Source organism: Lolium rigidum, chromosome 1 (assembly GCF_022539505.1).
Source record: "Lolium rigidum isolate FL_2022 chromosome 1, APGP_CSIRO_Lrig_0.1, whole genome shotgun sequence".
NCBI lineage: Eukaryota > Viridiplantae > Streptophyta > Magnoliopsida > Poales > Poaceae > Lolium > Lolium rigidum.
The window spans coordinates 268,593,741-268,617,038 of NC_061508.1; the positions used below are offsets into that span (position 1 = coordinate 268,593,741).

A 23,298-nucleotide genomic window follows, 5' to 3' on the forward strand; every position below is an offset into this window, starting at 1 on the left:
ATTAAACTTAGCCCTATTTTGGGCAATTTTTACACAAAAGAAAGCCCTATATGGGCTTTAAACTAAAAAAAGAAACCCTACACGAGGTTTGCGAGCACGGTGGCCGCCGGCAGTACTACCCCCGGTAGTACTCGTCATCGTCGGCGTCGATGACGACGACGCCCCCGGTGGCGACGCGCCGTTCGGCTCGACACGCCGGAGGGCACCGGGACTCCGGCCGGGGCTCCCACCGCGCCCTTTCCCGGGCGGAGTGCGGGTTCGGCGGGCTCGCCAGCCTGCGCAGCCGTGCCCTGCGCGCGGACTCCTGCCGGAGCTGCTCCTCCGCCAGGCGCGTGGCCAGGCGCTCCTCCTCCGCCAGGCGCGCGGCCCGGCGCTCCTCCTCCCGGAGCGCCGCCTGACGCGTAGCCTCCTCCTGACGGCGCGCCAGCTCGAGGAAGGCCCACGCCTCCGCCTGGGCGTCCTCCCGGGCCTTCCGGCCGCCTCCTCCGGCGCGGAGGTGCGACCATTTGGCCGGCTCGTCGAGGTCCTCGCTGCTCGCGGGACGCCGCGAGCGCCGCCTGCAGCCTCCGGGTCGTTCTCCTCCTCCCGGGGCTGCGGCTGGGGCCGGGGCGCGGGCTCGTTGATGTAGAGGCCGCCGGGGCGGCGGCCAGCCCGCCTAGCGAGTGTGTGGCCGGCCGCGCGCGAGGCCGCGCGCGTCGCGGATGTGAAGCATGTGCGCCGGCGCGCATCGTGCTCCACCTCGAACCACAAGTCCCGGTTGGGACTTGCGTCGCCGCACGCGGGGTCCTCGCGGAGGTCCGCCGGCCGGCGAGCGCGGCGCTCCGGATCTCGGCGTAGCGGGCGCGGCCGGAGCCGGGATGGGCGGCACCGGAACCCGATGCCGGCTCGAGGTGCCGGCCGCGGTGGAGGTGCACGTCCCCGCACGCATTGGGGACGCCGGTGTCCCGGAACATCCGCGCCACCGCTACGGTGATGTAGATCCGGTCGCGTTCGGGAGGCGCCGGCGGCCCCATTGCGAACGCCGGCGGCGCGACTTGCCGGCCGCCGCCGGCCTCGTGGTCGTTGGCGGACGGCTCGAACTCGCGCTCCGGGGCCATGGCGGCGCGGAAGCTTCGAGCTCGCGCGTGCGGCCGGAGTGGAAAGTGGGGACCGGATAGGGACAGTCCCCTTCCCCGATCCACATTTAATAGGACCGGGGCACCGACGAGTGGGCCGCCGGGCGGACAGGGCGGACACGCGAGGACGCCGCGTGCCATCCGCGACCACGCAAACCCGGCCCAGATTTGGGCCGGATTTGCGTCGTTCCAGACGCCGCGGCCGTCCGCTTTTGCGGTGCGTCCCCGCGTTGGGCCGGGTTTTTGTCCGTTTCGACCCATCCGGACGCGTGGGCGCGGGATGGGTCGCCCGGTTGGAGATGCCCTAAACCAGCCACAACTCGCGGATGCCCAGAGCCAATGTCCATCGCACCGTTGGGTAGGGCGAGTCGCGTGAGGGAAGGCGGCGATCGGGCCGAAAATTCAAATTAGCAGAATCGCGGATACGCCCCTCCACGGGCAGGGGCAGGGCAGGCCTATGCTTCTTATCCCCAGCCGCTCCCCCCTCTCTGCCCTACCCCCGTCTCCTTCTCTCCTTTCCCCACACCCGCCCGCCCGCCCCCCTCCTCGCCTCCTCCTCCGCCCCCCAAGGTGAGCCTCTCCGCCGCTCGAATCCGCCTCGATTCGCCGCCGTTCCGACCGATTCCGCCGCGCCACGGCCGGATCTGACCCGTGCGCTCGCTGATTTCCGCTCTTACTACTCCACGCAGGAACCAGCCAGCCATGAAGGGGGCCAAATCCAAGGGCGCCGCCAAGGCCGAAACCAAGTAAGCAACCCCGTCCCCCCCGGTCGATTCGTCGAGCTCCCCTCTCCCTCTCCGTGGCAGATCCGTTCGTGGCCGATTTGGTTTAGCTGACCTGTTCGCCATCTGTGGTTGGTTAGGTTGGCGGTGAAGAGCAAGGGGGCGGAGAAGCCGGCGCCCAAGGGCAGGAAGAGCAAGCCCGCCAAGGACCCCAACAAGCCCAAGAGGGCCCCCAGCGCCTTCTTCGTCTTCATGTGAGCAGCCTCGCAGATCCCCTTTGCTCTGTTTTTTTTTTTTTTTTTTTTTTTTTTGCTGGGCGCTCGGTTTGACCTAGTGATTCTTCTGTTCGGAAGGGGCGAGTTCCGCAAGGAGTTCAACGAGAAGAACCCCAAGAATAAATCCGTCGCTGCCGTAAGTTCCTCCTAGAAAATTCCCCTCCCCCAACCTGTTTTATTTACCAGCACGCAAATACTACTTCCCGATTTGGTACTATGTGTCGACGATGGGATCATGATCCGTGAACTAATTACTTGGTTGGTGAAACTTTCTCAGGTCGGTAAAGCAGCTGGTGAGAGGTGGAAAAGCTTGAGCGACTCGGTACGCTTTCCTTCCTGAGGCCATACCTAGTTTGGTTTGACTAATAAACCGCTGGCTTATTGACGCATAAGCTCACACGGCTTGCTGTTGGTTGCTCTCTCGCAGGACAAGGCTCCCTACGTAGCGAAGGCCAACAAGCTCAAGGGCGAGTACAACAAGGCCATTGCCGCCTACAACAAGGGCGAGGTATCGACGGTGCAGACCTAGCTCTTTGTTCTTTGAACCTTCCGTCTCCTTGTCTTCCTTAACAGAGGGTGCTAATTGTTGCTCTCTAATTTTGTTTAGAGCACTGCTGCCGCCAAGAAGGCTGCTCCTGCTGCCAAGGAGGAGGACGACGATGAGGAGGAATCCGACAAGTCCAAGTCCGAGATTAATGATGAGGATGACGACGAGGGTAGCGACGAGGTATGCATCCATATCATGCACTGATTGCTTAACATTCTAGATTGGATTGACATGATGCTCCATTGATTTACATGTACTACCTCGGGTCTGTTTTAATTGACGTGGGTGTAAACTAGCTGCATCCATGTCCTAAACTAAGGCCCGCGTCGATTAAAAGCGTCCGGAGGGAGTACTTGGTTGACCTGAAAATCGACTAACTGTAGTTTGTACTGAACTGATCCTGTAGCCTATAAAAGAATCCTAACTATAGTTGGTACACGATTGAAGCCTCTCAAGACTGTTTAGATATCTAAACATAGTTTGCTTCCACTCTGCAGGATGAGGACGATGACGAGTGAAGCCTCTCAAACGGTGCTCCAATGGACAAGATAGGAGCTTCCCTGCAAGGGGCCTGCTGTGGTGGTGGTGTCTGGCCTCATAAGGAGCCTATCCATCTGTGTACTAGAATTATCCAGTTTCGCTTCAACATTGTGATGTTTTACCTTTTCTCTCGTCATATAACGGATAGAGCTCCTTGTTGGCGCCACTGGCGGGTGCTGTCCTTCCCCGCTTGTACCTAGAATTACTCTTTCCATTGTCACTGAGCGGCTAACATTGTGGTAACATCAGTTTGGTAATGTTAGATTAAATTGCTGTTCTTCTTGCTTATTGTTTCATCTCTCAAAATCATGCAGAGCCTTCAGGCTTCCATGATTTGAGCTCTCCATGTTGTGTTGCAAGTGTTTGGCTGTTTTTTTATCTGTGGTTTGTTCCTTCTTTGTCTGCTAGGTTGCTATATGCCCTTATGTATGACTATGTATGTAGCGGCATCTAGTAGCATGGTGCTGTTGGAGTTGGTGCTTGTTGCCTCTGAAATTCATTAGTCGTCTTTCAGAAGGAAGTTATGATCCCAAAATGCTTGCTACTCCAAATTTCCATTGTGGGAATGTGGGGTGCTACATCATGATTTAGTTATGTCTGGTAGAGTGGGTTAATGATTGGCTGCTGTTGATTGGTTGTGTACATATAGCAAAACTTTCTGTTTTTGGATAGGTGATGTTTTTATTGGTTGTGTACACAGTACATATAGCAAAACCTCCCCTTTTTGGATAGGTGATGTTTTTTGGCAAATGTGTCATAAAATTGTAATGGTATCTGACAAAGACAATTGGATGGTGTATTTTAGCGAACGACGTAAAATAAGGTTGTCCTGTAGCAAAATTTTCCCTTCTTTTTACAAAACCTGTGAAGTTAGTCTGGAGATATTTTATCGAGTGTTAGCATTCGCAAAGTATGGCAAAAATTTAATGTTGGGCGTACTCTAAAGCTTAAAAAATGATAAAAAAATTGAAATAGTCAAGACACGTTAATAGTTCATATGCTTCTAAACATGATCACTTAGTACAATATATAAACAAATATATTTGGATAGAAACAGAGCCTCACCCTTTCACTTGTCCTTAAGCGACACAAAATATCCTTGTCAAGATTCATCAAATAAAACACGAAGTGTTCTCCGCCATTGGTTGTATTTGAATCTTTGTACAACTGCACGTATGAGCAATGCTATAAAACATACTGTCTCGATAGATGTTTGAGTTGAATATCTGCAAAATATGCAAACTTTATGATTTTCTGTATTGTCGACAAGATTCTGGAGCTGGGGATTCTATCACATTCAGTTATCGTAGGGCTATCCTTGGGCGTTTCACAGAGCCCATGCACCATTAAACCTCTGGTTGCTGCCCTCTCCTTCCACCAGTTCTTCAAGGGTTTTGAGTTGGGTGGCTGTATTTCTGAGGTTACTGTTCACTTCTTTTTTAGATTCACAGGAGAGCCTCCCCGGTTCCATCTCAAACAGAAACGAAACCATACAAAGTTCAATTATTATCTCAGAAATTAATTGCCTCCCCGGTTATTGTCCACTTTATTTATGCTTTGTGGTTAACAGTTCCTCACTTGAAGCTAGCACCCTTCATGTTAATTGCATCAATTCATCTCATGAATGCAGGCTCAGTTCAAGAATTTCTCTGCACTTCCGATGGCTTTCTTCTTTGCTATCACAACACCGGCTGGGATTACTGTGGGGGCAGGGATCGCGTCCTTCTACAACCCCAACAGCCCTAGGGCGTTGGTAGTGGAGGGCATTCTGGATTCAGTGTCGGCTGGTATACTGATCTATATGGCATTAGTGGGTCCAATTGCTGCTGATTTCCTTAGTCGGAGGATGAGCTGCAACCCGAGGCTTCAAGTGTGCTTATACGTCGCCTTGTTTCTTGGGGCTATGGCCATGTCATCCCTTGCTATCTGGGCTTAGTGTTAGTGAGTATTCTTGAAGTAAGATGAAGGCTTAGACAAGCTGTTTGGCGTTCAGCACAAAGAGCTGTTCCTTGCTGCCGGGAATTCTTCAGTAAGATGGAGGCTCTTCTTTCTTTGTTCATTCTATTGTTTGTTCTTCTCATTGTAATATAAATCCCTCTTTTGGTCATGGTGAATAGAGATTAGATAATATGGATGAATTAGTTCAGGGAATAATGAGTGTTTGAGTCCCACCAGTCTTTGCAAATGTACATTTCATCTTCGGTTTTAGGTAAGAGGACTTGTCTGTCCTCAAGAATACCCACGCATGGGTGTGGGTGTTTCCGTCACCGTCCATTGTGCTTTGAGATTCGGATAAAAAGAGGAGAGAGAAAGGAATCTTTCCATCTACCATGATGGGCACGAATCTCAAGAAATAAATGGACGGTGATGGAAACACCCACACCCATGCGTGGGTGTACAAAAGTATTTCCGCATATACGTGTCGCGACAATTGATTTAACTGTTTGAATGCAATGCCAGCCACAGTTCAAAATGAGGATGGTTATGAACTCACACCCAACTCTTTCCCCTGACCATTTGTTACTCTTTTGGTTATACATATGGAATGCGGTTACTGATCTTTCTGAACTTGAATGCCAATCATATGAGCAGTAAATATGTTACAGCGGTCATCCTTTATCCTTTTTGGGCATTGTAATTAACTGACATGGTTAACCACTTGAACTGAAGCAGTTCGTTGACATGGTCGTTGCTGGAGTGCAAATTCAGTTGTACATCACGATCAAATATTGTTGGAATACAGTTCATTCATCTACATATTTTTGATTGCATACTGGATTCTTTTTCCGCATGACTTAATGAGCTGGATGATTTCAGTAGATGTACTGGAGCACCTCTCAAAATTTTCAACTTGTTGTAACCTGACCCTTGACTCCTTGTATTGCTTGTACTGCACAGCACATACGTAGTAGCGACACTGTTTGATGAACAAACGATATCTGGATGCTGCCCGCTGATGACATTATGCATAGTGTAAGATTTATGATCTGAGAGGCTGCATACAGAGCACTTTGTTTGGTTTTCCAGCAGAGAGCAGGGAGCAAACATTGGACTCAAGGGCAGCTTGTGAACAAAGGTAACCTAGCTACCTATAAATATTTTGTAGTTAGTCTTGCTCTAAACTTGTTGGTTTCTTTCTGAGCTCTTAAACTATTGTCTTGCAAGTTATAATCTATTACATCCGTTTCGAAATATAAGCCTTTTTAGAAAGCTAACTTAGCCTTTTTCCAATTTTTTTTTTCTAAAAAGGATTATATTTTGGAAAGGAGGTAGTAGTTATTAGGTTTTTAGGTAGTTTTTCTGGTACTTTAGTGACATTACAGTAGAAGGGGATGCAAATTTCTAAGTTAAACCTTTGATTAGTAAGACGGAGTTCAGTATTTTTTTTTACAAAAACATAGCTCCACCAGGATTCCATTAAAGAAACCATTGGTCAGAATGACATCATTCATGTTCTCGGGAGAACAGCTACATCTGCTATCTCCAGCAAATATAGGAAAAACAGAACAACACTAAACGTAGCAGGTCCAACATCTCGGACCAAAACAGGGGGAACTCAACAGACAGAACAACTCTGAGAAAAACTACTACTGATGCCCTGTTTCTGGGCTGCACCGAAGATGTTCGCGCACAATCTGCTTCAATCCCCCAGTCACGTTGTCCAGACGGTCTCTTGCATCCATGGGACACGGGATTTTCCATTGCGCAAGGGTGTAAACCACCTTTTGACTTCCACACCAAGCCACTATTAAAACATAAGTCATTCCTCATCCTCCATAACGTCCACAAGATAGCTGTATGAACATTGTTAAGAACTTTCTGTTTCTTATAACAAATCCACCAACTCGTTATCGGCAGCAAATTAACTTGCCCAGATAACCCTGTTAATGGTGACATTACCGTCCACAATTACAATTTCACAGTGCAATCAAAGAATAGATGAACACATGTTTCAGATTCTAGACAAAACAGGCAAGAGACATCGGAGAAGTGCTGTTCCTTACTTAAGATGTCTCTGGTCAGTAACTTATTATCACCCAGAAGCCACAGAAAAACATGGAATCTTGGGGGAACTGAAATTTTCCTTCATAAAGTGGGACATGAACAGGGATAACCCCTCTAAAATTGACAATAGCATATAAGGAGCTAACACAATAAACCCCCTTAGCCCTTGTTTACTTCCATCGTATTTTCACACCAAAGGAGTTTTGGGATTGGAGGGGATTTGGTGAATCCCACCATTTCACCCAATCTCTTCCAATCCCCTTAAATACTCTTCCACCTCAATACACAAGTATGGTGAAGAGTTTTTAATCTAGACAATAATAAGGGGGGTCGTGGGGGGTGTCTTGGGATTAGTCCATCCAAACCTTGCTTAGTAAATGAAGGATTTTTCGGGATTCATGATAATTTCTTCCAATCCTCTTGAGTACACTCAAATCCACAAGAAATAAACAGGTCCTTAACTTCTAGTCCCTCTATCCCATAATGTAAGATGTTATTATATAGGTTGTAATAACATCTTATATTATGGGACGGAGGGAATAGCATCCATACTATTGCATCATCATTATCAGGAAATGGAATAGACCCAGAGATGTTAACAAGATCATACCATCTCAACAACATATGTTGGTCTACACTGTGCACACCCCCTGAGAGTAAACTTGAGATTATGCCGATCCCAAGTGTTAGAGATATATTTGGTATAGGTATATTACGTAGTCTAGGATTTGTAATCTCTACCTACCATATCTCTAGGAGAGCTATCTTAGCCTCCAAGTCTTGTACCACTACTCGCCCGAGAGGCTCAATACAACATCCATCATATTCCGCCAATCTCTCTCCCTCTCTATTCTTCAACATGGTATCAGAGCGGCACGCTCTTTGACCTAGCCGCCGCAAAGTTTCCGCGCCGCGCCGCCCCCGGGGAGGTCGATCTCCATGATCTACTCCGGGGGCCGCGCAACCCGTATGAGGGTTCGTTCGTCGATCCGTTGATCCGCTGCCCTCGAGCCTTTTTTTTTCCAATCCGTAGATTTTTTTTTGCGTCGCCGGTCGCTCGCCGGCGTTTTCTTTTTTGGTTTACCGATCATAGATCGGATTGAGTCGCCCATCGCCGTCGTCCACTTGCGCCTCTACTCCAACAATGGCATCGACTTGCACCGGCCATCAACCGCACGGCACAGCCGCACGCGCCGCACACGGGGCGCCCCTACGTGCGATGCAGCAGGCTATTTCGCCTGCACGGTCTCCATTGCCGGTTCATCTTCGCCGTCATCACCGGGACTACATCGACAACGCCGCCATCGACTCCGATCTGCGCGTCGTCCACGCCATGGCGCGTACAGCGCTGCCGTCGGTCTGATCAACCGATAGCGCGCACGTCTCCGTCAAGCACGTCCCCGAGCACGCGCCTACCACTGATCGAGCCACGGGTTGCCGCTGCGTCGCCCCTTCGGGCCGCAGCGCCGCCGCCTTTGGTCCATGCTACCGGCCTCCAACGCGGCTTCCGAGGCATGTACGTCGCCGGTGGCCTCCCGCCGCTGCACCGACCCGCGCCCTGCAGCCACGCCGGCCCCTCGGGCCGTGACGTCACCGCACGCAGTCTACTTCGCCGTCCCCCGCGCACAGACGTCCGAGGCCACAATAGCGCCACCCCTTCGGCGCGGGTCACCTCCGTCCGCGCATGGTCTTCGTCACGCCGCCGGGTCTTCCTCGCCTACTTCGTGTACCGCCGCCGCGCCTCCACCCCAGGTCGCCGCTGGGCTCGCCAACCACTCCAGGTCGCGCTGGGCTCGCCGACCACCGCAAACGCCCGTCTAGGCGTCCAGCATGACCACCCCGGGTCACCGCTGGGTTAGCCGCCTTCTACGTCTTCGTCCACTACATCTCCGCCGCCAGCGTCCTTGCATCTTCCCCGACTACGACACCTGCTACTCTACTCCGACAACAGTCGTTGAGTCTTCCTCTGCTAAGTCTACTCCGACATGACGCGCCATTTGTACTGGTCCCGTCCTACGCATGCACGGTGCTGGCAACACCGCCGCGCGCCTTCGTCCCCGACGCGTCCCCGGGCCTGGCAAGCTCGGATCGGCGCCTCGCCTTCCTCGACTTCGTCTTGCGTACTCGGCTCTGGCAAACCGGAGTATGCCTTCGTCCCCGATGTGCGCCTAGTTCTGGCAAAACTAGGGTAGCACCTCGTCCTCGACGGCTCGGACTGCATCGACTTCGGCATCGACAACCTCCACGACTGCCTCGACGTGTCTCCGTCACTCTCCTCGCGCACTATGCGCTTGCGGCTTCATGTGCGGCTACCTCGACACCGGCACCCGACCACGACATCGACCACGGCAATCCCCCGCGCGGCTCCCTCGACCAAGGTTGCAGCACCCACGCTCTCAGCTACCTTGACATCGGCACAAGGGCTATCACCTCGCATGAGCACCTCGGCTTCTTCTACAGTCCAAGCATCCGCGATGCGACATCGTCCACGACCCTCATGCTACGACTGCGGGGGAGTGTCAGCCCGTTGGTTCCTACCTTCGGCTTCTCTCCAGTCTGACCGTCCGCGACGCTACTGTTGTTCACGTCACTACCGCTACGACCGCGGGGGAGTGTTAGAGATATATTTGGTATAGGTATATTAGGTAGTCTAGGATTTGTAATCTCTACCTACCATATCTCTAGGAGAGCTATCTTAGCCTCCAAGTCTTGTACCACTATATATACTCGCCCGAGAGGCTCAATACAACATCCATCATATTCCGCCAATCTCTCTCCCTCTCTATTCTTCAACACCAAGCATCAGCAATAGAAATATTATGCTAATTGACAATAACATAAAGATCCCAGAATTGAGATAGCTAAACTACAAGTGACAAACTAGTGACGTTCCCAATTCTTTGTTCTTTTGCCATTGCTAACGTTCTACTGATAGCCCATTTTAGCAGCTTTAGCAACCCACGTTACCCATTTCCAAAAACGAAAAAATGCCAGTTTCAGGACAGACAAAAACATTTGGTTCAAGAGTCCTTTACTTAGTGATCAAATAATATTTCCAAAGCTTATGATCATCAAGCTTATATATACCTCTTGATCCAAGAGGCTTAACAAGCACATATTCATATCAACCAAACTTGGAAATCCTAACCCACCAAACTCAAAATTTTGATCATAAAGATTCCAGTTAGCTAAGTGGTACTTATGATGCCCCTCATATTCATCTCATAAACAATGTGCCATCTGAGAATTGATAAGATTGATAGCCCCTTTGGGGAATTTAATCACACTACGCAGATAAGCAACTGGCTAAATAAGACTTGCTGTTTATTGATAGGATCAGTTTAGCTTTGCTGAAGTTCAGTTAAGAGTTACTTCTTGTATTTTTTTATCTAGTTACGCTTCAATGGTTGTTACGGGATCTTCTTACTGCCTACAGCTACATAACGTTACAAGAGGACGATGGGAGAATCTTACCTTTCACAAAGCTTTTTTGTGTTACAGTTTACACTTTACAGTATAAAACTCATTTACTGTATATTTTTATTGTTCTGAGGTAGTAGTAATATGTGCAGATTGATCAATTTGCGATAACTGAATTCCTCAAACTAATGAAGAGCAATGACAAGCTATAGTTTTGGATGCAGGATTCAGACAGGCTATTATAGGTTTGGATGTAGATTCTGACAGACTCAAAAAAGAAATAGATAAAAGGTGAACAGACTGTAATTTCGGAGGCAGGATTCAGATTGGGGAACTTTATGTATCTACAATTGTTCCTGTATGCCTCGTGTTATATACTGGACTTTTAAACAGGTCTTCCCACCAAAAATAGGGTACTGCGAAGGCGAGCGGTCATGATGTCGAACTTGAGGCGATCGTATGTGGACTGCAGTCTATCTATCAAATAATGGCCTGTGAAGCTCGCTCGTTCATCATGGGCAATTCAGGTCAAGAGGCTGCCGTGATGCTACCATCGATCTCTGTCTCCGGGATCGCTCTTGTCATTGCCTCCCTGGACACCGGATCCTGCAAAGCCTGGAAGGCATCTTTGTTACCAGCTTTGCTGGTGCACAACGAGGACTAAGTGAACTGTCTAGGAAATTCGCAAAAAAAAAAAAAAAAAAAAAGTGAACTGTCTAGGACAGGCTACGTTGATCAGTTGTAAGTTCGATGTGAACTGCAGTGTCTGTCAAACGATGGCATGTGAATTCATCATCAGCAACAGCAATCAAGTTCAAGAAGCCGCCGTACGTCGTACCATCGATCTCCGCCTCTACCACCCTGGACACCGGATCCTGCAAAGCCTGGAGAGCATCTTCGTTACCAGATTTCCTCGTGCTGGTCGTCCATGACCACGGCTAAGTAAGGGGATTTTTTTGGGCCACATACGCTACTTTGATCAGTTGCAAGTTAATTCTACACTGACACAAGTGAGTCTTTGCAACAGAGATTGGAGATACTGGTAAAACTGCGGGGCTACTTGCATCAGAAAAGCCCCTACAGTAATAAAAAAAAAGCACTGCAGGCTGTAGCTGGCCATAATCCATTCCGAGAGGTTCATCTGGGCTCGGGTTCAAATGTGCATATTCGATGAACCTGGTGATAGTTAAGGGAGCTGCAAGGTAGTCCAGCGGTTGTCGAGTCGAGTTCGCTATTCAGGACAAGAACAGAGTGAACGCAGCGAAATAATCCAGTGTCCGGAAGACCGAGAGCTCCGTAGCCATAGACAGGATGATATGATCGCCGCTGACGATAAGGGACCTGTCACAGTGTGGCCTACCAGTTAAGGCAACTTGCCGAGATTTGCTGCAAGACCAGAATGGTATCATCTCTCTCTGTCGTTCTTCAGTACCCGTGTGGAGGAATATAAGCACGGAGCAACGAGAAGTGCGGGTGTGTGTCAGAAGGAAATGTGGCAGCCTGCCATCATGAACCTGGGATAGATTCTGCTATACAAGTGACTGTTGGTTTCTGAGCATTTTCGGTACTCGATAGCTCTAGCCAGCCATGATCGCCATTGCTACTTGGGAGTCGGGACTAGTGAATTTGCCAAGGTGTGGCTGTCTACCGACTGTGGCAACTGCGAGAGACATGTTCCCTGACCCGCCCGTGGAGGAATATAAGGCCCTCCACAGCGTGTGCTTTTTTCGGTGCCCGAAACAGTTTTCGGGCGTCAATGACCGGTGCCCTACGCTGCCCAGGCGATGCCTCAAAAAAATTTTAGGGAATCGGAGCATGTAGAGGCATCGATGCCTCAACTTAGCAGATAATAAAATATTAAATCAATGGAACTTGCAAACGGCAGCATCGCTCCATCTCAATCATTGCCCGGGGCTATGCAAGCTCCACGACAGCCACAAAGACAAAAAAGGTTGGCCTCACTCAATTTTCTATCCTAACATGGGTCCTACATCTATTTAGGAGGAATCCAACACGCTGTGGCATCGGTGCCCAGAATTATTTGTCAGGGCATCGCTGCTCGTTTCAGATTTTGGGCACCGCCTACACTGTGGAAGGCCTTAAGCACGGAGCAACGAGAAGTGTGTGCGCGTGTCAGTAGCAAATTTGGCAGCCTTCCATCATGAACCTCAAGGACGATGCCTCGAGGTTCTGCGTCTGAACCCTCTCTTGGCGTTTTCACGTCATCTGGGCTACATTTCTTTGATAAAGGACGATTTATTACTCGAAATATCAACCATTACATCCAGCCTCTGCATAGCTAAGATGCACACAGCCGTTTATGAATCCTATATCCAAATCAAAACAAGTACATAAAGGAAAAAAGGAAAAAAGCCAACTAGTCGACAACTTCATTGGTTTCTATCCTACGGCCATATTGGGTAATAAAGTCCTTGGCCGTATTCTCCAATCGTGGAGATACCTCCATAAATAGATCGTATCTGCAAGATGATATAAAGGAGAAGCTTAAGTCAGTGTCTCTGTTTTTCGATTAAGAACCCAGTGTTTCTGTATATGCGATGCGGGGCTGCCTGCCTGCATCTTGGAGCGCTGGGCTTGATTGATGAGATGGCGAGTGCTGTGACATCCGATAAGGTGATAGTGCCACAGGCGCAGCTGGCATTTTGGGCTCATCGAGAGCTTTGCTGCGTTTGCGTATCCTAGTGGCAGTAGTATGTTCTTCCTACCAAGGAGTAGAGCTGAATAAATAGCTTGGCTCTTAAGCTAGCTGTTCACGATGAGCCAAACAAACAGCATGTGGAGTGGATGATACACTGCACCTGGGTTTCGAATTTGTGTCAAGGAAGAGCACGGGTGTGTCGTATCTCATATGCCAGCACACATCCTTAAAGAAAAATTGCACATTTTCCTTCCTCTTCTAACTCTTTTTTTGTATTGCTGATCAGAGATGGCTCAGGACTCGTGAGCAAGAGCCACAATACATTCAGATAGCAGCGCATATCTCTGTCCTGCCGTGCGATCATGTGCCAGTGACCTTCCACGCTCTGGCCTACCGATAGTGGCAACTTGTTGAGATATGTTGCAACACCAGAATGGTATCATCTCCCTCTGTCAGTACCCGTGGAGGAATAACCGAGCAGTGCGATGATGTGGCAGCCTGCCATGATGAACTGCAAGAACAATGGAGGTCATAGCCTCGAGTTCGTTCAGAGATAGATTCTGATGTCTACTGGTGTCTTCGCAGTCTGGGCTCGGAGAAGCATGCCACCTCCAGTCCAAGAAGATACAAAGGCGAAGATCAAACCATGGTTCTGATGAGATGGCGAGAGGCCGAGAGCTGTGGCAGTATCTGATGAGGTGATGGCACACGTACTTGGCGTATTCGGCGGCCGCAGGTGCTCCGTGATGCTCGCGAGCTCTGCCGCGTTGGACTAGTGGATACAAGATACTACTGTAATATACTACTACCTCCGTCCCAAGGAATAAGGCGCACGCGTATTCCAAGATGAACTTTGACCATAAAAATTGAGCAACAAAATCTTGGTTATATTATATATATGTAATTAGTATCGTTGAATTCGTATTGAAAAGCACTTTCTAATGATGTTAATTTTATACTAATAATCTTTATATATTTGAAGTAATACTTAGTCAAACAAAAAACACGTAAAACGAGGACACCTTATTCCTTGAATCGGAGGTATGTTCAAGCTTAGTAGAGCTTCACGAATAGCTTGACTGAGCAAAATGCTCGTGCTAAACAAAACAAATATAGCACATGGATGCAGTATGCATGGCTCTGGAATCTTTGTTAGGAAAAACGAGGTGGTGGCGTTGGACGTATCTACCTCTCCTGGCTTTCGGATCTGTGTCGTTCGGCCCGTGGAATGCGCTGTGGAATCAGATTACTGCATCTGCCAGCCCTCGTCCTAGCAAAATGAGGCAACATGTCATCTCCTTTCCCACTGGATACGACGTAGACTGCGTTCACACTCTGTTCAGATAACCACCCTATTGAGACGTATGTCGAATATGTATATCAATAGTGATATAATTGAATTTGTAATTAACGGAAGGTTACGATGTTAGAGTTAAACTCTGTAACTTGATCTAATATATAAACAAACTAGACGAAAGCTAGGTTAGATACAAAATTAATTTTTGGAGACGATCCAACGCCCGTGGTAGGGGAGCTGGATCGCATTGGCGTTGTAGATCTGAAGTGTCTGTATCATCTCGACAGGCTTGTCATTGGCGGTACCGTGATAATATTTGGGGAGGAGCGTTCGTAAAACATGCCCCGCAGATGTAGGTGTTCGCCGAACTGCGTTACTAAATCTTGGTGTCGTTTGATGTGACTGATTGTCCTCGGTAGATCGATTTCATGCTTCCGACATTAACACATCCATTCCATGTGCTTCCTGGAGATCGATAGTAGACCAATAATATACCAACTCCTGTTTTTAATCATAAGGCACAAATTGCCCAACTTAAAATTAATAAAGCCCCAAACAGCTAAGATTTGTTACAAGTTGCAAAACCAGATTACAACACAACGAATAACAAAGGCACAAGGTAAACAACAAAATAGCTTGTCGATGTCAAAGCCTCCTCGCGGAGCCACCAAGGAAGACACATCACATGCCCGAGGGATCCACTTGCTGCTTTGAGGAAAATCATCATCTGCAACACAAGTTGGTAGGGGACTGCAACAACAACAACACCAATCTGAGGGAGCTGCCGCGAAGAACACAAACAGGGGCAACAATCGATGATGAAGAAAGAGCATGTCACCGGGGAGCACTCGGGCAACACCACTACCAGCCAACTACCACCTCAACCACCCTTAACCGGCAATCGTTCGCCACGCGACACCCCAAGGAGGAATCGACGCCCATGACGCCGACGTCGCCCAGTCCAAAGGATTGTGGGTTTCCACCCGGGAACATGGCTAGGGTGGGGAGAACTGAGACCTCAACAACGCCTCAAGAGGATAAACGACACCTAGGGGCATCGACACTGTTGTGATGTTCCATCCGACTAGGGGGTTTCTCCCTGTCCCGATCTAACACCACCCCCCAACTATCCAAGATTCAACAGGAGCCGGCGACCAGCTCTCCAACATGAGGGGAAACCGCTGACCTTCAGATCTAGCGGATGGGCGTTGGAGCCGCCACCACGCGTCCACACCACGACCGCCACACACCTCCGCCATGCCACGCCGCGCGACGAAGGACGATGAAGTGCACCCATGGACGCTAGCCGCCAAACTCGACGACGCCGCTCCACCTGAGGCAGCCGCCCCGAAGTCTGCGCCGCTCCTATCATCGCCCGCGGGTAGCGATAGGTCGGGCCGGAACGGTTTCCCTGTGGCATCCATATCGAAATGCGTTGCAGATGATTATACATCGCAAGAATCAAAATTGCGGTGCACTAGCCGGAGGAAAAAGGCAGGGCGAGCAAAGATTTTCACAACGCAGCACGGCGCTGCAAGATGGACAGGCTCACGACTCGTGCACCGCATGTGCGTGCACCCGCGGCAGAAGGGTGTGAACGCGAAACAGCCGACGTCGCTGTTGTACGTCGAAAAAACTGTGCGGGTTCGCTGTAACTAGATTCACCTTTACGGTGACGCCACGACATGTGCAGACAATGATTATCAGCTGAAAGCTCAATTAATCTGCGATTATCGTACTTGATCCAGGAGAGGGAATTTTATAAACAAGCGTACAGCCCGCTTGACCTCACCGAGTCAAGTAAGTAGGTCAACACGCGGCAAGCAGTGAATTGCCAGGTAGCCTCCGATCCTGGATCGATCTCGCCGAATTCTACGGTTGTAAAGTAATACATTTTTCTTGTATTTTCTTTTGATCGCAGGCTACTTGAAGTTACAGCAACGGAACTATGACGATCTTGTGAGATACCTCAACGACCCGAAACAACGCGAAATATTTTTCCCTTATCTAAAGGTATAATTATTGCACCCCCATGGGACATGGAGAGACCATCCACGATAGGCCACCAGGCGCGGAAGGGCTGGCCGAGCGGCTCGTTTCCTGTTCAGCAGTTGGGCCACGTGTTGCTGCGTGAGTGGGCGCGGACGGCCCGTATGAGACAAAAACGGGATAGACCCTATCGATTCCCCTCCCTCCCTCTGCCATCCTCGCGCGCCTCAGCGCCACCGCCTCGCCTCGCGCCCCCAGCCATGCTGCCTCGCCTCGCCCGGCTCTGCCCCATCGTCGCCTCGCCTCGCAGCGCCCCCAGCCCCGCCGCCAGGAGGTCGGCGCGGAGAACCGCACGAGCACCGACCGCCGCATCGAGCCGTCGCGATCCCCTCCTCCGTCCCCTCCCCTTTTTGCTGGTCACCGGAGCAGAAGGTGTCGTCATCCACATCGCAACGGAGAGCGATCCCTCGAGAAGGAATCCATGGCGCCGCCGTCATCATCGTCCTCGGCAAGGACGCCAATCCGAGGTGAGATGCTTCAGATCCTTCTGCAGGTCATCGTATTCATGGCCGTCCGCGCGTGGGCCGTACCGCTCCGCCTCTGCTTCGTTGGGCAGGATTGCAATATTCTCTATTCCCCACTGTTCCCTCTCCCCGCCATCGTGCTCGTGTTGCTCCTGCACCAGCGCATGCTGCAGAAAAGAAGGGGCCGCCAACACAGCTAACCTGGCATGGAACGCAGGTACCCAGAGTCCTATACTCTTCCTTATGGTTTCTCTCTCCCTCCTCCCTCTCTCAATTTTTAATCTCTAGAAGTACTATTTGTTTGTGCAGATCTGCTTATCTATGCCAACATAATGTTTGACAAAAGTCCAAGAAGGTTATTCACCCTTTTGATCTCTTGATTGGGCACGGATGAAGAGTTTTTGGATGCAGTAAAGATGCAGGTTTATTTTGTTTTCATTATTTCTTACATGTTACGAATTTTGCCTTAAAGCTAGCTGTAGTTGATAGTGGCTTAAGACTTCAGTGTGGATGTGATCTTCTCACAATTATGTAGATTGCTTACTGCTATTTTCCATTGTCTGCCTATTTTGACTGAGCCAAGCGGACACATGGATTTGAGGTTATCATGCAAATCAGTTGGTGCAAGGTGAGCATTACATCTTTATGGCATGCCCTAAATGTATGATGATGGTCTAAACTGAATCTACATATGGCTCTTTGGATATTTATGTTGATCAGAGTTGAAGAACCAAAACTGAGTTATTTGGACTATATCGTGTCTTTGATTTCGGAATAAATAAGTTATGTTTGCCTAACACAGCTCTCTGTTAAGATATTTTGTGTATTTTTGTCATATGCATTATATGATTTTGATCTCTCTCACACGTGCTAAAATCTTTGTGTGTCTGCTGACCGGCACCTTTTTGTTGCAGCCGTGGCTTCAAAAGGGGGAGTGGGGGACAAGACCATGGCTTGTGTGCTAAATGGGTAGACTGGCAATGTTAGTGTGGTTGATCCTGCTGCAGAGGACTTCATGGCAGCATTGGATAGTTCCAAGGCGCACATGGTGATGTCGGACGGTGAGCATGTTTTCCCCCTGTTGCATGAGACAAATTATTTATACCTGCTGCATCTCTTGATTAGGACACATATTAGTTATGTGTTGTTTATCCATATTATTAGTTAGGTGTCAGATTGGTGTATATAAAGCACCCCACTGAGGTCATGGATTCAAATATTTTCATGTGATGGATCTCTTAGTTCTTGCATATTAGGTGTTGTTTGTTGGCCAAGAAGCCTTGGATTTTGTACGACCAATTAGCAAGGAGAAATAAGGAATTAGGCGCCGAAATAATGAGATCATGGATTCAAATATTGTTCAGTTGATTTTAATACTCCATGTGTTATCTCCACCCCACTCTACTAAAGACTGATCTGTGTGTATTTGTTGCTGATTGTGCATCACTTTTGCTGCTGTCTTTATCTTTTTATAAATGCTTAATACATTACTTGATGAAGTGTTCTTTTAAACCTGCCTTTAACAAAATGATTATCAGCGTGAAATATAGGGGCCGTGTGCCAAGGCACGCATACCTATTTTCGCTCCTTTTATGTATCACATTCCTCTGCTATACCCTCTGCTGCTCCGCACATGACATCGAATTTGTTACTGTATTGGGCTTCAGCTAATTTTATCTGGATAATAGTTATTAACAGCAGACATGATCAATTCACTTCTACACTTTGGTTAGTACACTACTCATGCCACTTATTCTTTAGCATGCTTATGCAGGTGACCTGAAGCCTCGAATTTATGTCAGCATGAGAAAGACTGCTCAGGACAGATGCCGCTCTCGCTCAACCTCTATGTATGTCCCTTGCAGGCTTTCATCTTATTTATTTGATGTCTTTTTACGTTCATTTTTTTTGAAAGGGGCTTGCTTTTATTATGTGTCTTTATAACATTGTGGCACATCAGAAAGTAGGCCTGGTTATTTGCATTTCTATTTGCATTTAACCCTCTTATGGTAAAGCCATGCGTATCGGTTTTACTTGTATGCATCTATATAGCAGCTTTGTAGGACCTGATTAAATTCTTATTTATGTAGTTTGTAGTTTTGTGAATTACCTCCTCTTTTACCACACTTCATAGTCACAGGGGATGCAAATTATTTCTCTGTGGATAACCTTTGTTTTCTTCTTTTGGGGGATACCTTTGTGCTTGTCTTTTCAAAGGTAACATCTATGTGCGAAGTGTATCTAGACACGCTACCCTAAAAATATTACCATACCTATGATAGTGGCATCTATTTTCTAGAATCGTGCAAAAGACTTATATCCATATCTATATAAATATCTGATTTTGTTGGTATTATTTCTTACCGCTTTAAAGTACATGTAACTACACCATAGTTCTACATGTTGATTTGGAAGTACTTCTACCCTTTTGTGCTTTCTGGGAAACAAAAGAAACCGTATATATATATGTTGGTATCTTCATCAAAGGGAACTTCAGTTATGTCTAAGAACCGCATGCTGCTATTCTGAACATATTTTTGCCTTGTTCTTGCTAGTGAAATACCTTTGGCTAATTTTGCTTACCGTGTGGAAAAGATGTATTGGCACATCACTAAAAATGCACAAAAGTTCCTATGTTACATATATGTTTGCATCCCAGTGATAAAGTGTCCTTCGTTGTCGCTCTTATGCTCTCATTGAAGTGTATGTCCCCCTTTTTGCAGGTGCAGTTTAATTCCAACTCTGTTATTTGCATCTCCTGACTCTCTGATCAATAGATATTCGAGCACGTGAATACCATTTCCTGGTTTTGACTTCCATTCTACCCAGCTTATTACTATATCCAATTTTTTTGGTTCAAGTGTGGCGGTTTATTCTACATTTTCAATGAATATTTAATTATTTTATAAGTATAATTAATTGTTGCTGGATAGTGGTCCGGCAGTGCACCTCGATTAATAGGTAGAATATTTTAGAATTTATTAGCATGTTTTCTAATGGATGGTTGAAGCACATCTTCAATCAATTGTTTCATGCGCTGCCAACCTAATATATTTTCTCTTTGTGGAATGTTGTGTGGAAAAGTTGGATTTCCAGTAGTATTTGTTTTTGAGTAATCTTTGACATGGCATAATTTTTAGTAGCACACAAACCACACGAAAGGCACACATGCTCTAGCCATACCTAATCGGTAATAAATTTTCACACGAGATGAGAAATAAGTTTACTCCTACCCTGTGCTCGACATTGAAATATGGAAATTCCTATTTTTTGTAACCACAGGCCCAGTGATTTATCTTGAAGCATTGATCGTATTATTTTTATTTGTCCCGTTCCTAAATTATCCAGTTAATCAAATCACATGGATGCGCAAAGCCAAGTTATATAAGCTGAAGCTGTTGTATATATGTTTTTCTAATCACGAGATCCAACCTTGGAATTTTCTTTGGCCATCAGGTCTTATTGAGTTATTAAGTTATACGAACTAAACAATTCTGAAGGTGTGGATTTATCTGATCTTGTGGTTCTTCCAGGTTTGAGCACACAACTGAACCTAATGATTACTTGTGGATAGATATACCTCAAGGCCTGAAACTTAGTCCATGCCCATATCTTCTCCCTCTACAAAAAAAATGTACATTGATTTCAGTTGCCATGAGGGTCAATTCCTTCTTTTGCACATCTGCATGCTCACCACTTTGCTGATATCACCTGAAGGCATCTGAAACAAGGTCTTTTCAGACATAGTTTTCAACACATTTCTTGCGCACTTCATTGTTTAATTTAGCATGGAAATTTATACAATTTTTGTTTGTCATGACAAAAGGTTGCTTCACACTACCTTATTGTTTCTCATTGCTTAATATGACAATTTTTTTTCTCTATGCACCTCCCTATTCCGTTAGCTCATTTATCTTATATAAGTTTTCTTTTAGAATCCTACATTCTCTTGGAGCTTCTCTTTTGCAATGCTATTTGTGCATATATCTTCGTTGAAATCAGCAACTGCATGTACTCAGTACTTCCATCAGTTGTTTCACAATTGAAAATCCTCCCTATAACCATGCAATGCATCTGGTTCTTGAATATTCAGGGCATATCCACAATATGTGCTCTATTTCCTTTCCATGTTTCTATTCCCAATATATCTCCTTCAAACTCTGTTGCAAAATCTTTACACTTTCCTGGTTGCCTAATTGTAGTTGCATTCTGGAACACAAGTTCTGTCACGTTAGTTATAGTTTTGTACTATCACAATCTTAGATTACTTGTGCTGGCAAATTTTGTTTATTACAGTTACCACGAACCATAAGAAGATGGAGCTTACTGATATTGGACTTGCAGGAAAGGAAACGCTGATATGATTGATGACCAGAGTGGGATATCCTGATGGATTCGCTCTTTTCCGGAATGGCTACAACATTACAAAATTATGAACTGAATTGAGAAAAAAGGGTATACAAGTAACATGTTGGCTATCATATTACATGTTGCTTTCCATATCCTGTAGCTTCCTTTTGGTTTAAATTGCACATTCTCAAATTTATATTCATTTTCAGCGAACCCACCATGGAAAAGATATTTATTGTGGCTCATTCAGATATGTAGATAACATTAGCTAATTGCATGCTTACATCAGCATGCTTATGGACAGCTTTCTTTTTTTTTGAGTGAAAGAGCGCTTATATTAGCTGGGGAAACCCGAGAAATTATGTTCAGTTACAAGCTCCCTTTTGAGTAGGAAAGAGACACCAAAAGACCTGGCATGCTTTGCAAGAGCATCATCACATCTATTAGAATCTCTTTTGACTAGGAAAATCGTATGATCCTGGAAAGCCTTCAGGTTCTTCTTGGCTTCCTCATACATGTTCCAGTGTTTTGATCTATCAGGTTCTTGATAGCGAAGATTCTTTGCCGCAGCCGAGCAGTCAAGCTCCATGACAATTTTTGTATGCCCTAGGTTGGTTGCAATCTTGATACCGTCAAGTGCAGATTTAGCCTCCGCCTCCTCTGATTCCCGCTTATGGACAACTTGCTATTCCTTAGTTTTCCTTGCCTAAATCAATGGACTTTATACAAGTATTGTTGTATGTCATGCAAACTAGAAGTTGGATGACTTCATTTGGGCCAACTCTGCAAACTCAGATATTAGTGTATTAATAATACTTACACTTGAGGTGCATATGCCATGCATTGTCCTAAATATGTATAGGGATGGTATGATCGGACATCCCCTCCCTTCTTTTTCCGTGACTAAATTTGACTGAACTTATGTTGTTCATTTAAGATTAGTTCAATCTTTCTGGGGTTTTATTTATTTTAATGAAACATACTGTTGTTCACTGCTTTACCAAACACTGATTGCATGGGTTCTCTCTTTTTTAGTTCATATGTGCCGAACTTCAGTTCTTGTTCTGGTACAATTTTCAGATGAAATGGTTCCACAGTTATTTACTCTAATACCGTTTTGTCTTTTGATATAGGGGATTCCAGAGCAAGCAGAGCCCCTTTTGAACCTTCTGCAAGTGGCCAATAAACTGATCCAGTTCAGGCTCCACAGTAAGCTGCAGTTCCCTCCATCAGGACCCGGTGCTAATCCCTTGAACCTATTTCCTCAGGTTCTCTCTCTTCTCCCTCCCTCAATGGATTCTCCGTGACACGGTCCAATATTTAAATTATGTCCAATTTGATCCACAGGACTTACTTATACACAGAGCTGCCCTTGTCATACCATCGTACTTGGTTGTTTATATGCAGCTTGAACAAGTGGCGCTTGAATCGCAATCTGGTTCTAGAGGTTTTCTTTGCGTGCAACAAGGACGAGCAGCTGGCTGCAAACTATCTCCTGCACCACATGAATGAGTTCGATGATCAAGCGGAAGAACCTCTGCAATAATTTGTTAGTTATAGATGACAAAATTACGAGTCCCATGCAAATGCGATGATCAATCCCGTTTGGAAGTTTGGAGCAGTGGTGTTTGTGAAAGCTGAATGAATTGCTCCATTTTAGCACTCTGGGCTTGAGGAATACTTTTCTGTTTCTCTCATTGTTGTTCTCTTTTATTTTTGAATTTTATGCTTAGTAGATACTCAAGCTGACACTTTGAGACGATAACAGGGTCTTAAAGCTATAGTATTTGTTTTACCTGTAGAGGTGCATGTGCTTCTTGCCGAGTGTTATCTCCTGCTCTTGCCGATCGCACTA

The 23,298-nt window shown here is 47.0% G+C and overlaps 2 protein-coding genes across 3 annotated transcripts; both read left to right on the forward strand.

The window, feature by feature from the left end:
* The first annotated feature begins 1,649 nt into the window (after positions 1 to 1,649).
* Positions 1,650 to 3,476, forward strand: LOC124693839 (DNA-binding protein MNB1B). Of its 2 annotated transcripts, none has more exons than XM_047227145.1 (8): positions 1,650 to 1,685; positions 1,805 to 1,861; positions 1,978 to 2,091; positions 2,191 to 2,248; positions 2,390 to 2,434; positions 2,540 to 2,629; positions 2,720 to 2,839; positions 3,157 to 3,476. In XM_047227145.1, the coding sequence occupies exons 2-8, from the start codon at positions 1,818 to 1,820 to the stop codon at positions 3,175 to 3,177; spliced, it is 492 nt and encodes a 163-aa protein (XP_047083101.1). In that variant the 5' UTR covers positions 1,650 to 1,685; positions 1,805 to 1,817; the 3' UTR covers positions 3,178 to 3,476. The 2 variants fall into 2 exon arrangements, with proteins under 2 accessions (XP_047083101.1, XP_047083102.1); XM_047227146.1 differs by having other exon boundaries at positions 2,540 to 2,620.
* Positions 3,477 to 4,445: 969 nt separating this feature from the next.
* On the forward strand, positions 4,446 to 5,135 carry LOC124658628 (zinc transporter 10-like). The gene is made up of 2 exons (XM_047196812.1): positions 4,446 to 4,619; positions 4,830 to 5,135. Exons 1-2 carry the CDS (start codon positions 4,446 to 4,448, stop codon positions 5,133 to 5,135), a joined length of 480 nt encoding a protein of 159 aa, XP_047052768.1.
* Positions 5,136 to 23,298: the final 18,163 nt, after the last annotated feature.

Bases quoted from the DNA above. Each gene is read 5' to 3' on its own strand.
- LOC124693839 (XM_047227145.1), top strand. From the start codon at position 1,818: ATGAAGGGGGCCAAATCCAAGGGCGCCGCCAAGGCCGAAACCAA. The intron at 2,249-2,389 runs GTAAGTTCCTCC...AAACTTTCTCAG, and splicing joins AGAATAAATCCGTCGCTGCC to GTCGGTAAAGCAGCTGGTGA. The intron at 2,840-3,156 runs GTATGCATCCAT...TCCACTCTGCAG, and splicing joins ACGACGAGGGTAGCGACGAG to GATGAGGACGATGACGAGTG.
- LOC124658628 (XM_047196812.1), top strand. From the start codon at position 4,446: ATGATTTTCTGTATTGTCGACAAGATTCTGGAGCTGGGGATTCTATCA. The intron at 4,620-4,829 runs GTTACTGTTCAC...TCATGAATGCAG, and splicing joins TGGGTGGCTGTATTTCTGAG to GCTCAGTTCAAGAATTTCTC.